The 23,505-nt window shown below is 37.5% G+C and overlaps 1 protein-coding gene across 3 annotated transcripts in view; it reads right to left on the bottom strand.

The window, feature by feature from the left end:
- LOC131191412 (interleukin-31 receptor subunit alpha-like) overlaps positions 1 to 23,505 on the bottom strand; it is a 45,190-nt gene that overhangs the window by 2,061 nt on the left and 19,624 nt on the right. For all 3 annotated transcript variants that reach the window (XM_058169511.1, XM_058169514.1, XM_058169513.1), the window contains 12 exons: positions 22,297 to 22,408; positions 17,836 to 17,999; positions 16,267 to 16,406; positions 14,938 to 15,079; positions 14,722 to 14,804; positions 13,354 to 13,567; positions 12,832 to 12,990; positions 10,519 to 10,638; positions 6,799 to 6,951; positions 4,402 to 4,545; positions 3,966 to 4,062; positions 1,691 to 1,772 (listed from right to left, as the gene is read on the bottom strand). In XM_058169511.1, coding sequence (XP_058025494.1) covers positions 1,691 to 1,772; positions 3,966 to 4,062; positions 4,402 to 4,545; positions 6,799 to 6,951; positions 10,519 to 10,638; positions 12,832 to 12,990; positions 13,354 to 13,567; positions 14,722 to 14,804; positions 14,938 to 15,079; positions 16,267 to 16,406; positions 17,836 to 17,999; positions 22,297 to 22,408 — 1,610 coding nt within the window. The remainder of the gene's footprint in view (positions 1 to 1,690; positions 1,773 to 3,965; positions 4,063 to 4,401; positions 4,546 to 6,798; positions 6,952 to 10,518; positions 10,639 to 12,831; positions 12,991 to 13,353; positions 13,568 to 14,721; positions 14,805 to 14,937; positions 15,080 to 16,266; positions 16,407 to 17,835; positions 18,000 to 22,296; positions 22,409 to 23,505) is intronic.

Genomic DNA, 23,505 nt, shown 5'->3' with positions numbered 1-23,505 from the left:
ACCAGACAACCTTATCAGTCCATTTCGGTAATTATATCCTGTGCAGGCCCAGAACATTGGGCTAATTGAGCATAAGAGTTAAATTAACCTCGGGGAAGTATTGCGCAAACACAGCCTTAATATCTTATGGCAATATCAGAGTTAAAGGTATTAATTCCTAAAGTAAAATTAATAAGAAACAAATTGAGACAATTACTTTTACTGTGATTAATTAATCACGGTATGGCACTGCAAGATGTCGGACCTAATAACCTCCAGTTGTGCTGGACTGCAGGGCACAACATTCCTAGCCAACATACCCATTAGCTATGTTGGTTGGCAATTAGAGAATAGAGATCAATTTATTCAGAGGTGGCAGATTCATATGGTTGACCTACTTAGGAACTGACAACTATTCCTTTGTCCAGTTTAATCCTTTTTTTATATGAAACCCTTTTCACTGTTATAGTACTAATCATAATCTGTTTCTCTAATATTTTTTAAAATATTCATCTATATTCTACACAGGGATATTATATTCTTTGTACAAATTAAAGTACGGTAATACTGATGAAAAACTTTTTGTAAACTTTTTGTATTGCCATATTATCTGTTATTACAAGAGCTGTGGTGGTGCAGTGGGGAGAATGCAATATTGCAGGCTAATTCTGACTGCCAGAGGTTGGATCCTTACTGGCTCAAGGTTGACTCAGCCTTCCGTCTTTCCAAGGTGGGTAAAATGAGAACCCAGATTGTTGGGGACAATATGCTGATTCTGAAAACCACTTAGAGAGGGCTGTAAAGCACTGTGACATGGTATATAAGTCTAAGTGGTAGTGCTATCTCTCTATTGAAGTTTCAGTAGCATTTTCTTTCTTTTTCTTTTTTTAATTTATATGCCAGCCATTTCCTAATTTATTTGGAAATGTATTGTATATAGAAGACAGTACACAGAATTAAGAAACGTAGGTTGAGTTAAAGTAGTATGGTATTCTGTTCAGGCAGAGAATTAACTTTGATAAACCTTAATTATTTAATCTGACTTTACACATATAAATTTGAAATTGAGATGATCTATCAGTGGAACTCAACAGAGCTTTCTTAAAAATAGCAAAATAATTCTCCACATTGATCTGCTCATTAATCTAGTTAATCTAGACCAGAGGTGTCAAACTCAATTTCATTGAGGGCCATATCAGGGTTGTGTTTGACCTCACAGGGTGAGCATGGCCAGGGTGGGTGTGGCCAGGGTGGGCGTGGCCAGTTCAACATCATTTGTGTTGGGGGCACCTGTGGTGGCCCAAGCGCTCTACCAGCGAAAACGGACTTCCAAGTTCCATTTTCAGCTGCAACGACCTCCTGCAACCCTCTGCCAGCAAAAATGGAGCTTAGAAGGGCCACATGAGGCCCTCCCAAACTCCCTTTTCACTGTCATAGGCGCCATGGGCCTGTCCTTCACTGTTTCCAGGATGGCCCCACAAGCCAGATCTAAACACCCCGCAGACCAGATCCAGCCCCCGGCCTTGACTTTTGACACCCCTGTTCTAGACCTATAAAAGATGAGAGTGCAGACAGCAAAAACCCAACAGTATGTTGATTCAAATACAACAGTGGAAAAGTATTTATACATAAACAATTATGCTATACTATTTAATAATAGGGAATAAGTCCACAGTATTAAATGGTGCTAAAATGCTTAAAAGAATCATACCGCTGGAAAAGTTTTTTCTGCAACTTGCATAGCACTGCTGTCTCTCGGATTTGGGACAGGTGGCCAGCAAGATTTTCTTGATCTGAAAGGACAAATTTTGTTGAAAACATGAAAATTGTGTTTAGTTCTTAAAAACCTAATCCTGCAAGTTTCATAATGAATTCAGTATTAATAAGTATTAATAAGATATACAGCTGAGTACCTGGCAAAAATGACCTTTTGGCCAAAGCTTTTAGAATGAGCTTATCTGAGAAAAACCAACTACCAGGTGCAATTTACATGCTGTAAATATCAATTTGGGCAATTTGGTGCAGTTTGTAAAAGTAACTCCTAGCTAAAATTGCATGAAATACACTATTTAGAATAGAATAGAATAGAATTTTTATTGGCCAAGTGTGATTGGACACACAAGGAATTTGTCTTGGTGCATATGCTCTCAGTGTACATAAAAGAAAAGATACGTTCATCAAGGTACAACACTTACAACACAATTGATGGTCAATATATCAATATAAATCATAAGGATTGCCTTATGATTTATATTGATATAAGGATCATAAGGATCATAAGGATTTAAGCATATAGGGTGTTTTTTTCTGTACAATCCATCACACGCTCACAGCAAAAGTTGTGGGAGCTAAGAATTATCAGGCTTGTGAGATTTATGTATTAATATATTTATTACCAAACATTCATTTTTAAAATAATTGTTTGATTCTTTCTTTTTTACGCAGCATTTTCTTACTGGCAAACGCCATCCTATTCAATTGCTCATAATGGTTTTCCTATTTGCTCTGTGCTAGTCAATGCGTCCTGATCATCAAACCCTTGACAATGATTTTTTGTTTTATTAAAACATTTATAATTCAAGGGGTTAAAATAGTTTTACTTTTTATTGGTCTACATTCTCTTTTAAACTGCAAGCAGTAAACAAACTATCCTTTCTGGTTATGGAAACTCTGCATTCCATGGTTTCTGAGAAACAAGATTGTAATCTCCCAGTAAAGAACTTGATGTAGCTTTGCAAGCTTTCTCGTGGGAACACAATAATTGCCTTTGCCCTTATTTTTGCTGGCAAGCTGGGTGCAAAAAGAACACCCGAAATGTGTTGAGGTGGCAGAAGCTTAAATGTGCTGGATCAAAAGCTCCCCCCCCCCACCTTGTCCTAGCAGGTCCTCAATAAGGAAAAAGTATGCTTGCTGTTATGTTACTGCTTTTCTCATCATTCTGAATGGGAAATCGCAAAGCCAATGCAGAAGAGGAAGAAGAAAAGGAGAGAAATGATTTCACATGATTTTAGAACCAGTTCATTTGCAATGGTTTCTCTCTCCCCTTTTCCTGCCCATTGTATTGCACTTGCTTCTGTATACTCCTCCTAACACTGCTCTGAGTGCTTATTCCCAGATGAGGGTTAACAGAGGGATAGAATCAAGATCACAAGAAGAATAAATCACAATTTATAATGCCTTGGTAAGACTACACTTGGAATACTGCATCCAATTTTGGTCACCACAATATAAAAATGATGTGAGACTCTGGAAAGAGTGTAGAAGAGAGCGACAGAGATGACTGGAGGAGGGGACTGAAAGCTAAAACATATGAAGAATGTTTGCAGGAATTGAGTATGTCTAGTATAGTGAAAAGAAGGACTGGGATGACATTATTCAAATCTTTATTGTCAGTGCACAACGTATGTGCAATGAGATTGGTTGAGCTTCCTCAGTGCACCCCACCTACATGATAGCAGTGTTCCAATATTTGAGGGGCTGCCAGAAAGAAGAGGTCAACCTATTCTCCAAAGCACCAGAAGGCAAAACAAGAAACAATTGATAGAAACCGAACAAAGAGAGAAACAACCTAGAACCAAGGAGAAACTTCCTGACAGTAAGAACAATCAAAGTGGAACTACTTGCCTTCAGAAGTTGTGGGTTTTCCAACACTAAAACCTTTAAGAAAGGACTGGACAATCATTTGTTGAAAACGGTAGAGTCTCCTGTTTGGGGATTGGGATTGGGCTAGAAGACCTCCAAGGTCCCTTCCAACTCTGTTATTCTATTAATAATGTTACTTTAATTCTTAACTTTTGTAGAGCTGGACAACAAGGTAATGGTAAGTCTATTGAGGAGGTGAGCAGAACCCTATTTTTCTTTTGTTCATGACTTTAAAAGTTTTGCAACACTTTTGACTTCTGTGGCTTTTCTTTGCTAATTACCACAATTTGAATAAAAACATGCAAAGCAATTAAAATATTTCTAGATCATGAAAATATAATTACCGTTTCAGTATTGAGGAACAAATTGTGATAGTAATAGCTGGAATTATTATGAGGCCAAGACAGAGGCCAACAACCATTCCTTTAAATTCTCCTTGATCTAAAAAGAAATAAGCAACAGAAAATGTTGAGAAAAACCACTCTAGGGAATTAGCCTTTTTGGTAAAAATGATCCACTGGTAATATAACTGTTTTCTCTATCAAGGATCTAACATATGCAGTTATTTATGGCCCAGTAACTGGTTAGGAGGGAGAGCTGTGCCCATTGTTGGCACTGAAAAGGTTAGCCATCTCTGCTGGGTCAATATGGATTACAACCTGGTCCTGTGGATAGTCTTAATTTGACTAGATACACAACTGGGTAACATTAATGTGAAAGAGTAGAATACACATGAAAAGTAATAATAAGTAAATGCATAATAATAAAATATCAAAATACCATATTTCAGCGTAGTAAAATCCTGAGGCTGGCTTTGAGCTCCTTCTCCCTTTCTAGTGATGCCAGAAATGTGGACTGTATAATGGGTATTTGCCTTAAGATCAGCCAAGCGGTGTTGTTTCATTGAAGAATCAATAGTAACGGCTGGAAGGGAAGGGAGGACTAAGATGTTATGAATAATAGTTGCTGTACCTATCCCAGGAATAATTCATTATAAGTATATTTGGGTGATAGATAAATATCTTCTAAGCCAATGTTTCTCAATCTTGGCAACTTTAATATGGGTGGACTTCAACTCCCAGAATTCATTCAACACTGTTCTAAGCTCTCCTGGGGAAAGTGATGCTTTCCTCAAATGATAAACAGAGAATTCCTTTCTTGAAGTTTGACCAGTGAATGACCTAGTCTCTTTTCTTAATATATTTTACCTGATAGCATGGCACCTTTCTATATGTAGTGTAGAAGCTAATGTATTTTGCCTCCACTTACACAAAGAATCAAATGATCTTGAACAATTCAAACTTTGCCTAGCAATACAGTTGGTCCTTGTTTAATGACTACCCATTTAGCAACCACTCGAATTTGAAGGGTGAATGATGGCAATTATGACCAAACCTCATACATGGTGGTTGCAGTGTCCTCACAGCCAAGTAATTAAGATTTGTGACTTTCCAAGCTGGCTTAATAGGGAAGTTACCATAAATTAGTGGGGAAGCTGCAAGAAGTTAGAAGTTGTGATCATTAGAGGTTGCCACTTAGCTACCTGTGCAGTCTTTGCTTAACTTTGACAATCAAAACTGCCAGAAGTACTGTCACTAAGCAACATGATGGTCATAAGACTGTTTTGACATGATTGTATCATTTAGCAACAGACTTTACCAATTAGTATAATTAAACAAGGACAACCTGTAACATGATATGAGCAGTCCTTTAAAGAGGACCATCAACAAAACTTCACTGTGCTTTATGTACTACACCATTATTTCTTAGCTGACCGCAAGACACTGTCAAGGTCTCTTTTTAAATCCTAGTTTAGGTATATTTGTCACCCTCCCTTCTTTCTCCCCTTTTTACCCTGTCCAACTCTCAGCTGCTTCTCTTTTCTCTTTTTTCTTTCCATCTTTCCTCTCTCTGAGTTCTTTTAATTTCACAACTGGTTTCTTTACAAAAGAAAAAGATGAAGGAGAGTTAAAGGGAACCAGATCTTCTGCATGTAGACTATGATGCCTTACTTTCTGAAAAGACTTCAGATCCCTTCTTTGACATTTAATCATGCTGCTCTGTAGGAGAATATCTTGCAGTATATTCTAAGTATCTTTTTCTCCGGCGTTTGAAGTTAAAAGCATTTTTCCACTTAAATATTTTATTGAAGTGGAGTAAAAGATTCATATTATTTCAGAATAGTAAAGCATTTGCAGCATGTGGGTCATTATTAACAGAACTCACTGCTGCCTCCAAAATCAAAATGTATAGATGTGATACATGCCTGTTGACTTTCCTTTTTCTCTCTCTTTTATAGGAAACTTTAAAAATGAGGAGCCTAATATTGTATGAGTTAAAGAAAATCTATTTCTTGTCATGCAAACTTGTTATATATATATAAACCATCACATTTTAAATTTCCCCTACATAGATATATAACATTATATACATTGCATACATTTATACATTTATTATTATATAAAATAATAAACAAAATTATTTCTTCCTCCTATTTGAGGACCTTCAGACATTAATTCAATTATTGCATTCCAACACAGCTGGGGATATTAGCTTGGGAAAAGCTGGTAGAATATTTCCTTAGGCCTTCAGGTCCGTATATAATTTTTGTATTTTATTGTGAGAAAATTTAGAGGACGGAGAGAATATTTACAAGTGATGCCTAATGTATTCAACAGTGCATCCAGTTCCTTGACACATCCACAAAAACTTCTTGCAAATTCCAGTGCCTTGTGCTGATCTTACTTTATAAAGTTATGGGATGGACTAATCCTGTTTAAGTTTTCCATAATGTCATATGTGAACATTTGGGAATTCTCAGTTAAACTTTTGTTTCTGATCTGACATGAGCAAATGGCCTTAGGCAAGGGGTCTACATTACAGGATTGTCCTCAACAGAACTGACCAATAGGCCTTAAAGCACTTTGCAGATTCTGAGATTTATAAGATGCTGAAGTTACGGAGCAATTTATAGATCATCTGCCTTTTGGGATTTAATTAACCCTCTTCTTCCTTCTTAATTTTAAAAAAAAATCATTCGGGTGAAGGGAAACCAGTAATGCTAAACACAAGGCATAATTTCTTCAATACTTTCCATTTTGAATAACACATTTATTTACAGAGTGGGTATATAATAAATCTGTTGATTAATTATGTCCACGCAATGAAGTACATTACCCCAAGAGATGCTGTTTGTGACTTCTGTGTAGTGAATTCTGTATCCCAAAAGGAAACCCAAGCAATCTTTTGTAGGTATCTCAGTCCAATTCACAACAGCTGAATGTTTGGTCACAGCTGAAATTGTTACATTAGCTGGACCTATCCTGGGAACTTAAAAAGAACATCCAAATCAATTTTCCATTTTCCAAAATTATTTTGATCAATTGTATACATTCTTGTGTTGTTAGACTTTGCAAAGTACTGATACGAAAGAAAAATTCTTGGTTACAGCTCCTATCTGTCACACCAATATACTTCAGGAGTCCTGAATTTATTTTTAAATCAATTTCAGGACAACCCTCACCATGAGTCAGCACACATTGGAAATAATGGAAATAATGGACTTGTGGCCTGGCACTTCTGAAGCATACTGAGTCACAGAAATGAATTTCAATTACTCATAATGGAATAAACCATGACATATTCCTTCTAGGCAGCCATACCAATTGGACTAGACTTTATTGTTTTGTGTGTGTGTGTGTGAATCAATCTGATTTTCATTCTATCATTAATTCATAGAAGACACACATAAAATTAACATCTATTGATCTTCGCAACTGTAACAAAAATATTTATTTGCTCTACTCCCACCTTCTGAACGTCATAAACTTCTTAAGATACTGTTTCCTCCTGCCCTGAGCTAAGAATGTGGGTGATGGCGGTGAAACCCTTTTGGTTGATTATTGCCTGCTTGACTTCTGAGGTTTTGGTTTCTGGTTACCTGTCTTTTTTATCCCCTTGGTATATTTTGTTTTAGTTAATCTTTCATTTTTAAGCCACCCAATGTTATTATGGAGTTGTCATCCTTGAAATTGGAAGGTTAAATAAAAATAAAGAATAAAATAAAAATGCAAAAGGTCTAACTTTAGCATTTCAGTATGTCATTATTGGTGATGTAAAAGAATCATCATCAAATCCTCATCAGCAGAGGGCAGTGATAGCAAATTAGAAACACAAGTCTATGGTAAAACTACCGAAGTGCTCCATTACCAGAGGAACAACCCAACCTTCTACAAAAGTAGCTGTGAAAGAACACTATTTAGACAAGCACAAACACACTGGAGCAACCCTGAACATCAGAAAAAGGAAACAGATAATCTGTACAGCATCTTCCAACAAAATGGATACCCGCGCAACTTCATCAAATGCCTGACCACTCAAGCCAATACAGCACAAGCTGTGAAAAGGATAACACTGCCTATACATCAAAAACAACTCAGAAACATAAGCAAACTATTACAACCACATGGTCTCATCATAACAATAAAACAACTAAAGCCCTCCAAAGCAGCCTAAGTAAACCAAAAACATCCAGCAGTCCCAGAAGAAAAAAGCAGGAGTCATCTACAACATACAATGTAACCTACAATGTAAGGACTGTAACAGACATTACATAGAACAAACTAGAAGAAGACTGGCAGAACGCATCAATGACACACCAACTAGCAGTCAGAAGACATGATGAAAACTCCTTAATTTCATAGCAAATGGACAGATTCAGGGGTGGGATTCTACCGGTTCAGACTGGTTCGGGCGAACCGGTAGTTCCGATGATCAGGTGGGCCCATCCGCCCACCCCTGTGCTTTACTGACCTACATCTTCTCAGCTGATTCGCGTGGCAGAGCGAATTGGCACACTTCAGCTGTGTTACTCCCCAGTAACTCGAAAGCTAAGTTTTCATAAAACTGCACACACATGCGCAGCACATGCGAAGTGTGCAATCACTGAACCGATTGTTAAACTGGCAGGATCCCACTATTGGACAGATTTAACCATAATTTCAATTGGGAAACTGTGACTATCCTAGACCAAGCAAAGTCCCCAAATGCTAGAGAATTCTTGGAATTCTGGCACTGAAACAAATCAACCATCAACATGCACATAGAGATAAACAACATCTATATACCATTCAAAAGAGACAATCAAAAACGCCCCCCCAAAAGGCGGGGGGAAGAGACCAAAATTTCTCCTCACCAGCAATCAATATCCAGATGAACAGAAATTTAACACCAAGATTAGCACTAGACCAAAATCAAGAAATGAACAATACTACAATCAAGGAACTGTAAACTCAGACAAACAAACAGTAAACAACAGCTTAATGAAGCAATCACCAAGATCACTCCCATAAACACTGTGAACTTGGCTCTTTTAAGACTTGTGGACTTCAACTCCCAGAGTTCCTCAGCCAGCAAAGCGGGCTGAGGAACTTTGGGAATTGAAGTCCACAGGTCTTAAAAGAGCCAAGTTTGCAGACCTCTGCACTAGTATATAAAATTAGAACAAAGCCCTTTTAGCATGGATGATGTTACCTAGTTTGTTAATGAAACATCTTCAAGCAAACAATTTATTTTTATTTTTATTTTATTTTATTTTATTTATTTTTATCACACAGTATATATAAGCATAAGCATAAAATAACTATACAATATATAAGCATATTTATAAGCATAAGTATGTAATAACTATATTAATTGGATATAATGAAAGGAAACAATAGGACAGGAATGGTAGGCACACTTGTGCTCTTATGCACGCCCCTTACAGACCTCTTAGGAATGGGGTGAGGTCAATAGCAGACAGTTTTTGGTTGAAACTTTGGGAATTTTGGGAAGAGACCACAGAGTCAGGTAGTGTATTCCAAGTATTAACTACTCTGTTACTGAAGTCATATTTTCTGCAATCAAGATTGGAGTGGTTAACATTAAGCTTAAATCTATTGTGTGCATGTGTATTGTTGCAATTGAAGCTGAAGTAGTCTTCGACAGGAAGACTACTTCAAACAACCAAACTCAGAGAGTTCAAACAACCAAGCTCAGAGAGCAATCAAGATCCCACACATTATCAAAGCTATAAATCTTTGGGGAACAAATTTTCTACTCTCATTGATTTCTTTTTGACATGAATGTTAACCTTAAAAAGGTGTCTTAACTTTTGGTATTCCTCAATCAAAAGTTTGTAAAAGTCATGTCTGAAGAAAGCTGAAAACTATTATATAGACAAGTTTAAAATTGGAAAATATATATTAAAAAAGCTCCACATCCAGGGAAATATAGATGTCAAAGAAAATAAATCTGCATTGGAGCTTTGAGTAATCCAAAGAATAAAATTTGAAAATGCAGAAGGAGGATTATAGAAGGTGTGCAAGGGAACCTCTGTCTTCCTGAATCTGCTGACAGAAGCAATTCTGCTAGGAGGAACGCTGCACTAGATTTCATTCCCTATTTGCATTGCAATATTTCATGGCAGAAACTGGAAAGCAGATAGAATTTATGTGTATGCTGATGTTCTGGATTAGTGCAGAGAAAAAATTAATGTGCTTGATAAAGCAGCCAAAGGAACCCCCCCTCCCCTGAATCATTCAATTTCTGTAATTTATTACAAATATTTTTATTTTAGTATTTATTTAGATTCTTTTATCATACTGACTTATAATATAAATGCATACAACAGCATTAAAGGATGAAGAAAACCGCAAGATTAATAAACACAGCAATAGAAATTAAAAATGGAAAAAAGAAAAGGAACACTTGAAAAACTATATCATAAATACCTTAAGCCTGGCTCCTCTTATATAATCAAACACTCCAAGCTATAAGACTATAATTAGGAGATTGGAATGGAATTCACTAAAAGTGACAAACATTAAGCAAAGCGAGAAAGTGCTGTAAAAATACCTCCTTCCACTGCATAGAAGTTGGCGACCGCTAATGTCCGTTCATCTTTCATTAAGTCCTTGCTTTGACGGTCCCATGCATGCAGCAATACTTTGTATAACTGATAAGGTTGGAGGTGATCTAGGTAATAGAAATTTTATTACTTGGAAATATACAATTAAGAAAACAATATGATTTAAGAAAAAAAGAACTGCTTATCAATGAAAAACAGATGAGACACAATAAAGTAGATAAATAAATCTGCTAATCTGCATCTGAAGCAAAGACAATAAAAGTGATAATGTATAAATTCAAATAATAGAAATAGCTTGAAGGAGCTTTTAAGAAGTAGCATTGCTGCACCAAAGGAACTGGGTTCAATTGGGTTGAAGCAGAACAATTGACAAAAGGAAGGACTGGCAACCCAATACAGAGATTGTGTAGAAGCAGCTGCTGACACGCTGCTAGGACCGGATTTAAGAGATTTGTTGCTAGGACCGGATTTAAGAGATTTGAAGGACCTTGTGGATGTAATTTCAGAGGCCTTTTCTATGATCATGGAAGATGGGCATAGCACCAAGGAATTGGAGGACAAAGATTGTTCCTACCTTCAAAAAAAAGGGGGGGATGGTGGGGAAGGCACTGGATGATTAAGGAGTAAGCTAATTTGACTGATTCTGGAACAAATTATCAGATTAACATAGTTGGAAGGGACCTTGTAGGTCATCTAGTCCAACCCCTCCCCCCCAAGCAGGAGACCCTACACCATTTCTGACAAATGGCAGTCCAATCTCTTCTTGAAAGCCTCCAGTGATGAAGCTCCCACAACTTCTAAAGGCAAGATGTTCCATTGGTTGATGGTTCTCGCTGTCAGAAAATTTCTTTTATTTTCAGGTGGAATCTCTCCTTGTTCAGTTTCCATCCATTATTCCTTGGCTAGCCTTCAAGTGCCTTGGAAAATAGCTTGACCCGCTCCTCTCTGTGGCAGTCCTTCAAGCATTGGAACACTGCTATCTCCCTTGGTCCTTAATTAATAAGCACTCTGTAAATATTTTAATAATAATGCCTTGCCTGGCAGGAGACTGCATTGATTGACTTAGAATAAACAATGCCAAATCTGCCTGACCTTCTTTTTTGAGAGTGACCACTTTAGTTAACCAGAGGCTTGTAGTGGACGAAGAGTGCTTGACTTCAGCAAAGAATCTCACCAAAGAATCATGAAATTCCAGGAGAGAAAATGATTTTATTATGTTTACAGGATTTTATTCCTTTTGTTTCTCATTAAAAATCTCTCAGTTCTCCTTTTGGATGTCATGCCTTTGGCACCATTGCTATTGCTAAGAATAATGCAGTTTTCTTAATATATTCACTTAGCATTATTCGAAAGTCTCACTGAAAGAGAAAGTGCACAGAAGTTCCACAAGGGGGATTAAGATGTTCTGTACTCAACTTTTGCAGTATTTGAAATATTCTGTTTTACATTTGCATTTGCTGTTAAGGGATTAAGATTATGCTAACTGCCCTGTTTTCTGGTTAGTTGACAAAATTTAATCTACTGTCCAACAAATACCTCAGTCCAGTAAAGTAAAGACCCAGATTTGAAAGCAGGCTTCTTAGGTCATATTAAGACATTTGATATCAATTGGTTTAAGCCATGGTGGGGTTCTGGGGGTTCGCAAGATTTTGGGAGAATCTCTAGCTAAGAATCTGTGCAGTTCGGAGAATCCCCAAATGCCACTCCTGACTGGCCCCACTCTGCCCACCCCGCTCCTCCCAGGAGTTCCCATGCAAACTGCTTTGGATGCAAGTAATTGCAGGGTGAGTGCAGAGGTTCAGCGAGGGTGAAAAATGGGTCTCTGGAAGTTCAGGAAAGCCTCCAGAAGCTCCAGAGGGCCTCCGGAGCCTGAGGAGGCCACTTTTGCCCTCCCGGAGGCTCAAGGAAAGCCAGGGAGGACAAAAACACACACACACCCCACTGTGGTGCAGGAGGCTGACTAGGCCACGCCCAGCATGGCCACACCCACCCAGCAACCCGGCAGAGAACCCCTTGCTAAAAATTTTGAAGCCACCCCTGGTTTAAGCATATCTAATTCTATGTTAGATTGTGGTTGAAATCTACATTTATACCAGAATGCAGAGCAATTCTAACATTCAGTGACATTTTTTTTGATGCAGTTGTAAGCTCATATTTCCATTTCAGTCATTATTGTTGGTCTTTTTGTATGCATATATACAACTGTGCAAGCCCAAACCGAACTATAAACTCATTTGTTATGTGGTTTCTTAAAATGAAAACAACATTCTACTTTTAACATATTATAAAGATGACATTACCAAGTATTACATTTGTTTCATTTTGACAGAAACTTTTAGATTTCATGGCTTCTATTCCAGTGCCCCAATCAATAGCCAGGCAGTCAGTGTTGTATTTTAGATTCCAGGTTATAATAGTATAATTTTGCTGATTTGAAATAATGAGATGACCAGGTAAATCTGTAAGAATAAGTAGAAATGTTAATAAGTAAGAGAATATTCTTCAAAGAAAAGTTACTCTTAACCTCTCACATAGGAGAAATCTATTTTTCCCCCTGCAGAATAAGCTGAAAAGAAGGATACAAATGGAATAAAATATACAATATTCCATTCTATGGTTTGAGCATCACATGATGTACTAATGCTACAAGGTCTAAACTTATTGAATTCTATGTTGTATTATTTCATGAATTTGGAGATAATAAAACAGAAAAACCTGAGGCAAGACAGCATTTTAAAAAATGATATTCCATAGTTTGTTATCTAAAACTTAAAATGCAAATAGAACGTTTTTCTTGATTTTCTTTTAAGAAACTATTTTACCTGAATATGTTGATACAAAATCTGGAACCCTGTATATCACTGAAGATGAGTTTCCATGTTCATTATAGGCAGTGATTTTAATATCGTAAGCTGCCATTGAGAGATTCAGATGCAGGCAAGTTTTCTTTATGTTGAGATACGTTATTCCATGGAAGGAGTCAAGAATTCTCTTAATATGTATGAAATATCCAATGGTATGCTCGCTTTCATAAGTCTAGGGCAGATAAATACCAGCACTGAACAATTAAGCACAACAGTAATATTATACATAGAGTTAAATTTGTAAATAATGCAAAAGTAATCCAAATAAATTAAGTAGATGTTTTTCCAATATCATTTTTTCTTGGCTATATTTAATTATCTGACTGCCGTACAATTCAGTATTTTTATGCCTTTATAGAATAAGGCTTAATTAACCAGTTTCTTGGATAGGAAACAAATGATGTGAATGTGGGTTTCCTCTCATCTTTCAGCCGTAAACCTTCTAAAACATAGTTTTCTAATTCAGATGTCAGGGAAGCTATGATTATGCAAACCAAGAATGATTGATCTAAGGGACTGATTTTAACATATTTTCTTGAGGGTTTTTAATGAGCAAAGAGAAACATTCATGTGTGTTTTCTTAAGCTATATGGGGTGAGAGGATAAGAAAAAGAATAGAATAGAATAACAGAGTTGGAAAGGACCTTGGAGGTCTTCTAGTCCAACCCCCTGCTTAGGCAGGAAACCCTACAATATTTCAGACAAATGGTTATCCAACATCTTCTTAAAAATTTCCAGTGTTGGAGCATTCACAACTTCTGGAGGCAAGTTGTTCCACTGATTAATTTTTCTGTCAGGAAATTTCTCCTTAGTTCTAAGTTACTTCTCTCCTTGATCAGTTTCCACCCATTGCTTCTTGTTCTACCCTCTAGTGCTCTGGATAATAGCTTGACTCCCTCTTCTTTGTGGCCGCCCCTGAGATATTGGAACACTGCTATCATGTTTCCCCTAGTCCTTCTTTTCATTAAACTAGACATACCCAGTTCCTGCAACCATTCATATGTTTTAGCCTCCAGTCTCCTAATCATCTTCGTTGCTCTTCTCTGCACTCTTTCTAGAGTCTCCACGTCTTTTTTACATTGTGGTGACCAAAACTGGATGCAGTATTCCAAGTGTGGCCTTACCAAGGCATTATAAAGTGGTATTAACACTTCATGTGTTCTTGATTCTATCCCTCTGTTTATGCAGCCTAGAACTGTGTTGGCTTTTTTGGCAGCTGCTGCACACTGCTGGCTCATATTTAAATGGTTGTCCACTAGGACTCCAAGATCCCTCTCACAGTTGCTACTATAGAGGTAATAAATAATTATGAAAATGAAAATATACCTCCCATGTAAGAAAAAGACTTATTTTTCCTGGTGAGATCTCTTTAGTTATATTATTCAAAATTGTAGGCTTTTTGGTAAGCTCTGTGAAAAGACAAATAGTATGTCAAGTCTCATTTCAGAACTGTATGCACAGCAACTTTCATAAAATAACAAGTAAAAGTTTGAATTTCATCAATTCAGTAATGTCTTATCAATTACCCAATATGACACTCACTATATGGGATACTAGTTTCTTCTGTCCAAAGACAAACAGAACAGTGGTTATTCTTGGGTATGCATCTGAGGCGAACCATGTAGGATGCTGCTGGGTTTACATCAGGGATAGTAACATTAAAGGCTTTCATCTCTATGGAGACCTGCAAAGAATTCGAGATAAGCACCTTTATCACAAACACATTGTTTTCTTGGAAATGGTTTGCCATTAGCTTCTTCATACAGGCCTTCTCTGTAAGGATACTGTATGCAATTGTTCTGCCTTTATCTTATTTCTTTTAAACACTTTAATACAGAATGCTTTCATTATTACAACTTCACATTATTGAGTTTTGTATCTTAACTAGATGCATTTTAAAATTACAAACATTGTTTCGAGGTGTTTGAGCGTAGGAAGCAATACAGAAACAAAAAACTAAATTAATTCCCCCCCAATGATCCCATTAAGTTCAATGGATTTATTCTTAGGTAAACCAAAATAAAACTGTGTCCTTGCAACATAATCTGGTTCAAGTTAATAATCAGGTACTCTGTTATATGAGCTAATAATTGTTTGTAGAAGTGTCCATTTAGGCTGTAGTCCTTAGTCAGCATCCCAAAATCTTAGAACAGAAAGTAAAATACAACCATCCCTTTTGCTATGGATACAAAAATCTCACTCAACATATTGTTCTGTTGTCAAATTATTGATGTTGTTGTTAGCAGCAAAAGTTGGCAGATCTGTTTCAGAATGAGAGAAAATAGCGCTTTACTTGGCTTAATCCCTTCAAGATTAACTCTTGGGTTTTTTTCTGATAGTTTTTATACTTGGTTTTTATTGTTGTTTGCTTCCCAAAAGCATCTGGAGTTGGACAGTGTTGTAAATATGATTTATAAATAAACTCTGGAACTAGTGTACTTCTTTCTTCTACAGATGCTACCCTCCCATTTTGCCCTGATAGGGTCAATTTGTTAATTCATTAACATATGTACAGTATACCTCCTTCAACTGTTTTCTGGATTGTTCTGAAAGGCTTACTTAATTTAGTGACAGCACCTTTGTGCCAAGTATAATATCTCTTTTAGAAAGATGTGTCTGAATGTCAGAAAAGAAACTTCTGGTCAGCTCAAAAAGCGAAAGGATACTAAGGATCAGTTATCAAACAGCCTCTTTTGAAATGTGAGGTGTAGAAACTCTTTTAACAAGCTAGAGAAAGAAGCAAAGAACTGTAGAATTAAACGTCAATGAACTGGCTTTCACTCCAATAAAAAGAACACATGGAGGATATCTAGATTTTTTTTTGACAATGAGAACATTTTCTTCTGTATCACATCTACTGAAAATACACACCGGTATCCAGGATGAGGTTCTTTGCGTTGCTTCCTTGTATTGCAATTCATACTGTAGTATATTTTGTGGCGACTCCCATGTTATTATTAGCTTATTGAATAATTGTTGTGTGTTTACATTGAAGGGTGAAGGGCATCTTTCTAGAATATAAGAAGTGCAAAAGTCATTGATTTGTACAAGCTCCAAAACACCTTCTCTAGTCAAAGGAAATATTTTTAAAGGTGGGCGGTAATATATCAATAAGTAGGTGGGAATATCCAACTCACTTTGATCTAAAAAAAACTAAAGAAGGTCGAAAGCACTTATTGATTTGATGGGAGACCACCAGAAAGTGTAGGCTAGGTTGAAAAGTTTTTTTAAAAAGCCACCATTCTGGAAGAAGTGAGCAGAAAACCACTTCTATACTGTTCTGAAGAACAGTATGAAGAAAACTACATACATGTATCCACGAAATCACAAGGATAAAAGATCAGTTAAAAAGAGGCTTCCTTTTTAATCATGAAGATCAGGGGTATCAAACTCTCAGCGTCACATTGTTGTTAAGTGATGTATCACGACTTTTTCCCCTTCACTAAACTGGGAGTGGGTGTGGCCAGGGCGTGACGCATCTGGCCAGCTAGCTGAGAGTTTGATACCCCTGATGAAGATGATGGAGGAAACAGGAGGCTTTCCCAGTGATGGAAGCAAGTTCATCATGATGATTTGCAGAATATGATGAATGAATGTTTCTTTACCTCTTATATGTTTTAAATACCAAATACTAAATGTTTTAATGCCAATTTGAAATTTTATTTATTTATTTTGTCAAATACATATTAAATAATATATATAAGTATAAGCATGAACTGAATACATAAAATGAATACAATTAAAGGGAACATTAGGACAGGGACGGTAGGCACGCTAGTGCTCTTATGCACGCCAGCGTGCCTACCGTCCCTGTCCTAATGTTCCCTTTAATTGTATTCATTTTATGTATTCAGTTCATGCTTATACTTATATATATTAATATGTATTCGACAAAATAAATAAATAGATAAATATAATTTCAAATTAGCATTAAAACATTTAGTATTTGGCATTTAAAACATATAAGAGTTAAAGAAACATTCATTCATCTACATGAACTGTTTTTTTCAAGTGATGGTAATTAGAAAGTGACTGCTTGCCCAACACTTTACACACTCTCTCTCTCTCTCACTCACACACACATATATATCTACTATTTGATATATTTTTATTCTCCTTTTCCAAATAGATTAAAAGGTGGCATGGTGGGTATTTCCTCCTCTAACTTTCCTTCCCAAAAATCCCCTGAAGAAGGTTGGGGTGAGCAATTGCTCTGGAGATTAAGACACCAACTCAATTTCCAAAGGTGATGGCAAATATGAAGTTCAGATCTTTAACTTCTACGTCTCACTGGCTTATCATGTTCTTTCCCGCCAAATGGCATTTTAGTGCCTGGTTAAATATATAACTGGGAAATAATTATTTCAATGATAATTAAAGATAATTAAAGATTTAAAAATCTTGTATAAAACAAGTAAACAGTGAGTAAAGGTGCCTAACCTATTTTTCTAGGCATGATTGTAATGTTCTTTGTTGTCACACAGTTTTCATGGGAATAATTAGCTGTTACCCATATAGTCACATGAGAATTTTTAAGCATGTATCTCCGGGTTCTATTGATAGGAGATGAAACTTTTTCTAACTTCTCACAACAGTTGGCACTCCTGTAAAAGAGAAAACAAAAAAACATGTTTTAATCATATGCTTCTGGCTATAATACCAGATGCACCCAGGCCATTACTGCTCATGTTACACCTTCTCCATGTAGATTGTTTCAGCAACTTTTCACTTTCCCCCTAAATCCCATTTTGATAGTCAAGTTCCCCAGATATTGAAGTTTCAACTTAGTAGTATTTTGGACTTCAAACATCAGGAGTCCTTCAAGTTTATTTCATTTGTTCATAGAATTGCTTTATGATTTTAAGTTTTTTTGGTTTGTTTATGTAGAATTGCTAGTTGCTTCATTTATTTATTAAATTTATATGTTGCCTATCTCACTATCTGGGCAGTACAATACAATAAAGGTAAAGGTTCCCCTTGCACATACGTGCTAGTCGTTCCCGACTCTAGGGGTGGTGCTCATCTCCGTTTCAAAGCCGAGTGCTCTCAGAAGACGTCTCTGTGGTCATGTGGCCGGCATGACTCAACGCCAAAGGCGCATGGAACGCTGTCACCTTCCCACCAAAGGTGGTCCCTATTTTTCTACTTGCATTTTTTATGTGCTTTCGAACTGCTAGGTTGGCAGAAGCTGGGACAAGTAATGGTAAGTAAGCTCACCCCATTATGCGGCACTAGGGATTCAAACCGCTGAACTGCCGACCTTTCGATCGACAAGCTCAGCATCTTACCCACTAAGCCACCACACCCCTTTACAATACAATACAATACAATAAATATAAACAGATTAAAATCAACAAAAATTAGATGAAAACTAAGAACCAAACATGAGTGATATGGAGGTGTCTCTGGAGGCCCTCTGGAAGCCAGAAATGGGCCTGTTTCTGGCCTTCCCGAACTTCCAGTAGGCCCGTTTTTTGCCCTCCCTGAGTCTCCATGTGTGCCCTGCACTTACCTGCATCCACGGGCCACGTGGAACAGGGGTGGGTTCCACTTACCTTCACTTCCAGTTCAAAATGGGAGCGGGCACACATACTTGCTTTGCTCATGCGTGGCACTTCTGTGCATGCACAGAGCATCCGTGATGATATCTGGGCGAGTGGACAGAGCTTCCCACTGCTGTTACTACCAGTTTGCAAGATCCGGACTAAACTGGTAGCAACCCACCACTGGCATGGGGACTCCTGGGAGGAGAGGGGTGGGCAACTCCAGCCAGGAGTAGGATTTGGGGGTTCTCCGAACTGCACAGATTCTTAGCTAGAGATTCTCCCAAACCCCTGCAAACCCCCAGCACCCCATCCCTGGTCTTAACCCTATTTTTCCCAACCAAACTATCTACAGTCCTTTGCCCACTGGAATGCAGCCCCACCCTTCTGGGAATCCAGTCTACATTCCACCACAAATTACTTGAAATGACATTGGTATCCTTTGTACCTAATCTTGTCACTTCACAGTATGGGAGAAGCAGTAATGGAGAGAGTTGTCTGCAGGGCTTTAAACGGAAATTAGATAGATTTGTCTGTCTTTGCAAGAAGCACAGGAAAATCAATGTAACGCAATGAGCCAGAAGGACAAACTCTCTAATGAAAAATTGCATTAAAAACCTTCAGCTGTGGCAAAGAACTGAATAAACAACTGAATGTGGCAGCTGAATTGGGCAAGGCTGAAGACTGACTAATTGTTTTAAGGTCCAATATGATTCTGTATGATCTGAACCAGATCTTCCCAGGAACCTTTGACAAAGGAGAGAGAAACTATTTGCTTTGTTTCAATCTAATCTTCCATTTTTGCCATTTTAAAAGTTTTTCCTTTTTAAAAAATTGACTTTGTTGTAATTTCATTTGGGGCAGTTGTTCTAAACCCACAGAGTCATTGAGAGTTGGGCAACATACAAATTTGATAAATAGATAAATAATAAAGTCATGCAACTATGATTATCCAGATCATGTAGAACAGGGTTCTTCAACCTTGGTAACTTTAAGACTTGTGGACTTCAACTCCCAGAATTCCTCAGCCAGCTTTGCTGGTTGAAAAACTCTGGGAGTTGAAGTCCACAAGTCTGAAAGTTGCCAAGATTGGAGACCCCTGATGTAGAACATCAACTCCAGTTTGTCTTTTCTAATGGTCATTTACTTCAAGAAACAGCACACAACAAATGAACTTAAAGATTTATTGTGCAACTATCACGATTAGATTTAAGGGATTAGAAATACTTAGTTTGAGATTTCCTACACCAGTTCTTTAAGGAGGATCTGAAAAATGCACAAAGAATAGTTAAAAATACAAAGTACTAAATTTGGAGAACAGAAGATCGTATTGAGAGATGATACTTAACTTCAAGTATCCAAAGGATGTGAGCCAATAAATAAGAATTTAATTCTGCCATTTTTGATCTAGACAATCCAATCTCTGATTCCTCTCCAAAGAGTAGTATTTCCTTTCTCCCATTCAGGCTTTTACCTGCATTAATTCAGTGATTCTAGAAGACTATAAATCAGGGGAATGAATTTCTTTCTCTACCATTTCTCTCGCTGAGCAGAAATAAATTCTGAAAGGGGAAGAAAGTGCTTCTTGTTTTCTCTTTCTTCTTGACTTCAGATCCATAATTTATCATTACCAAGAGTAATTTAAAAGAAAGAGAGCAAAAGGAGTTTTTTGCTTAACAATTAGGCAGTGAAAAAAATAATGAAATAATCCTTAACCTGAGAAAGAACCAAATTCATATAGTGTATTTCTATATTAAGTTCTTACAGGATTTCATCCACAAAAACCACAGAATTTTAAATTGTGAACTTCATTCTCTCTCCCTGCATATTTAGAACTATCTGTCTATGCCATTTTCAGTGAGTGACTTGCCAATGCTGGCATACTAAACAGTTATATGAACTACTCAAATAGATTGTATACATTTGGGATATGTTAGCCCTTTGATGTAATCCAGACAAGAAGCACAATGGTGAATACTATACTAGCTTTATCTTTATTTTAAGGTTATATTTTTTACTCATTAAATTTATGTGCTGCCCATCTCACTATCCAAAGTGACTTTTGCAAGTCTGAAAGAATTTTACCCTTTCTTTTTCAGAAAACTAGGGAGGGCCCTTTTGAAACATTTGTTTATGCTTCTGTGGTTGAGAGATCTTTGGTGTGATGGCTGTCTAGGCCAGGGGTGTCAAACTCAAGGCCTTGGGCCAGATACGGCCCATGGAGTGCTTAGATCTGGCCTGCGGAGCTGCCCTGGAAACAGCGAAGGACCAGCCTACTGTTTTTCTGCCAACAAAAATGGCGCTCGGGAGCCAATGGTTGCGGGAGGCCATTGCAGCTGAAAACGGAGCTCAGGAGCCTGTTTTTGCTGGCAGAGCACTCTGGCCACCACAGGCACGCCCAACACGAGTGACATCAAGCTGGTCATGCACACCCTGGACACATCCACCCCACCCCCCTAAGGTCAAATACAACCCTGATACGGCCTTCAATGAAATTGAGTTTGACACTCCTGCTCTAGGCTGTGACTCTTCCCCCCATCTTCCAGGATCTTCCAGGATACATTAGTGCTCAAATTAAAAATCCACAAGTCCTCTTGTATTGTCCCTCAAATTTAGCCAAATTTTGCTCTTGTTTTTTGCCTCATATATCTAGTACCAGAGTGGGAGAAGGAACTATGCAAGAAATAAAGTGTCATATTTAATTTTTGAACCACCTGTTATGTAATAGCTCATCTCTGTCCTAAACTACCTGAACAGGAGTACAGTATAATCTAAAGCAAAGTTCTTCAACCATTCCAGCTTTGAGGATTGGCCAGGGGGCGGGGGTGGTGGTGGTGGAGAGAGGATGGTTCCACGTGAGACATAGCTAAGTGTGTGTGCACACGCAGCTCCATTTGCATGAGCGGTGGACATGCATGCATCCAGTTCCATTTGCGTGAAGAGCATGTGCACTTGGCTGTCACTCACAGAAGTGGGGATGCGCACATGTGCATGTTCTCACCTGTCATTTCCACAGCCCAGTTCCGAAGGGCTCAAGACTTGGTAGTAGGCTGTGGCCCAGGGACTGGGAATCTCTGATCTTAAGCACATTTTAAATAAAATGACAGAGAGATAAGAGTTCAACTTATAATGATAAAGACGTAAGTATATCAAAGCATCAGTATTTCTATTTTTTTTTGGATTGTATGAATTTGAATGACAATGTGGTTTTTTTCAGTATGACTCCCTAATTCTACCATTAATCAGCAAACAGTTTTATCCGGATGTAGCTCTTGAGCTGTATTTTGTTCAATAAATTAGAAATAGCCACTTCTATTTTCTAATTTCCCCCCCTCCCCCCAGTTTTTTGCTATCTTACCATTTTAAAAATACTGTATATGCAAATGGATTGGATATGTCAGAAAGCGGTGACCAAAGAAGGTGGAGTCCAGAATAGTCTTCAAAGTAGTAAGTCATATCATCCTGCCAATCTATTAAAGAAACAAAGAAAGAAAGCAGTTATGCTCACTGGGGCTAACTCAAAAGAAAGGAAAGAGATCACAAGCTTTATTAGAACCATTCCAGGACTTTATCCACTATATATGTTCCATACAATATGGCACTTTATTTTTAACTTTTCATAACAGACATAAGATGGAAATCTTATTTTAATTTGGGGGCAGATTATTTTGCTAATTTTTCCCCTATTTTACTTACATAATACTAGCAGTTTGCATTAACTTCTGATTATGAGTACTTATACACAAGGACTTTGCAATACAGCAGGATCAACGTTAGACTGATAGCCAAATAAAACCCAAATAATGAAATTTACCCTGTGAAATCACCATACCAGTTTCATCCGTCAATGCTTGCATTATGATATTATGTGCAAGTATGCAAGGGGTGGATTTGGACCACAGTTTTGTGTCATGTTTTGTCACTTGCCCCACATGGATGTCCATCTAAATCAGATGGTGTTGAATGTTTTTAAATTGGTTTATATAGTTTGGTGCATTTGAAATCATACCAAAACTACTTCTCCTCCTCCTCCCAGTCCTTCCATTTATATACTGACTAACTCCTAGAGACTCTGGATGGTTTACAATAATTTAAAACAATTAATACAACTCCCCCCCCGAACAGGGCACACCAAAAGAACGATGGCAAAGAAAACAAACCCAGACGGGAATAGAATGGAGAAAAGAGGCATCAACTGTCTCCTCCAAAGGACCCTTAAAATACCGCAGGGTGGGAGTTGCTTGAGTTTTGGGAGAACTTCATTCAGAGGTGAAATGCTCCTGGTTTGGACCGGATCACCTGATCCAGTAGCAATGGCAGCAGGTGGTTCGGAGAACTGGTAGCAAAAATCCCTGCCCCCCCATGCCCAGCTGAGCCGTGTGATCATCAGAGGTGTTTTTTTTACTTTTAAAATCATTTTTTCTTTAGCAAAAAAGAAATGCTTTTATAAGTAAAAAAAAAAAAAGCCTCTGATGATTATGTGGCTCACTTGGGATTGTCAGAGCCTTTTAAAAGCATTTTTTCTACAACTTCTTCGGCCGAAGAGGTTGTAAAAAAATGCTGTTAA

This window comes from Ahaetulla prasina, chromosome 2, assembly GCF_028640845.1.
Source record: "Ahaetulla prasina isolate Xishuangbanna chromosome 2, ASM2864084v1, whole genome shotgun sequence".
In the NCBI taxonomy this organism is placed as follows: Eukaryota; Metazoa; Chordata; class Lepidosauria; order Squamata; family Colubridae; genus Ahaetulla; species Ahaetulla prasina.
The sequence above is the reverse complement of the archived record's forward strand: the minus strand, read 5'-3'. Positions and strand labels throughout refer to the sequence as shown.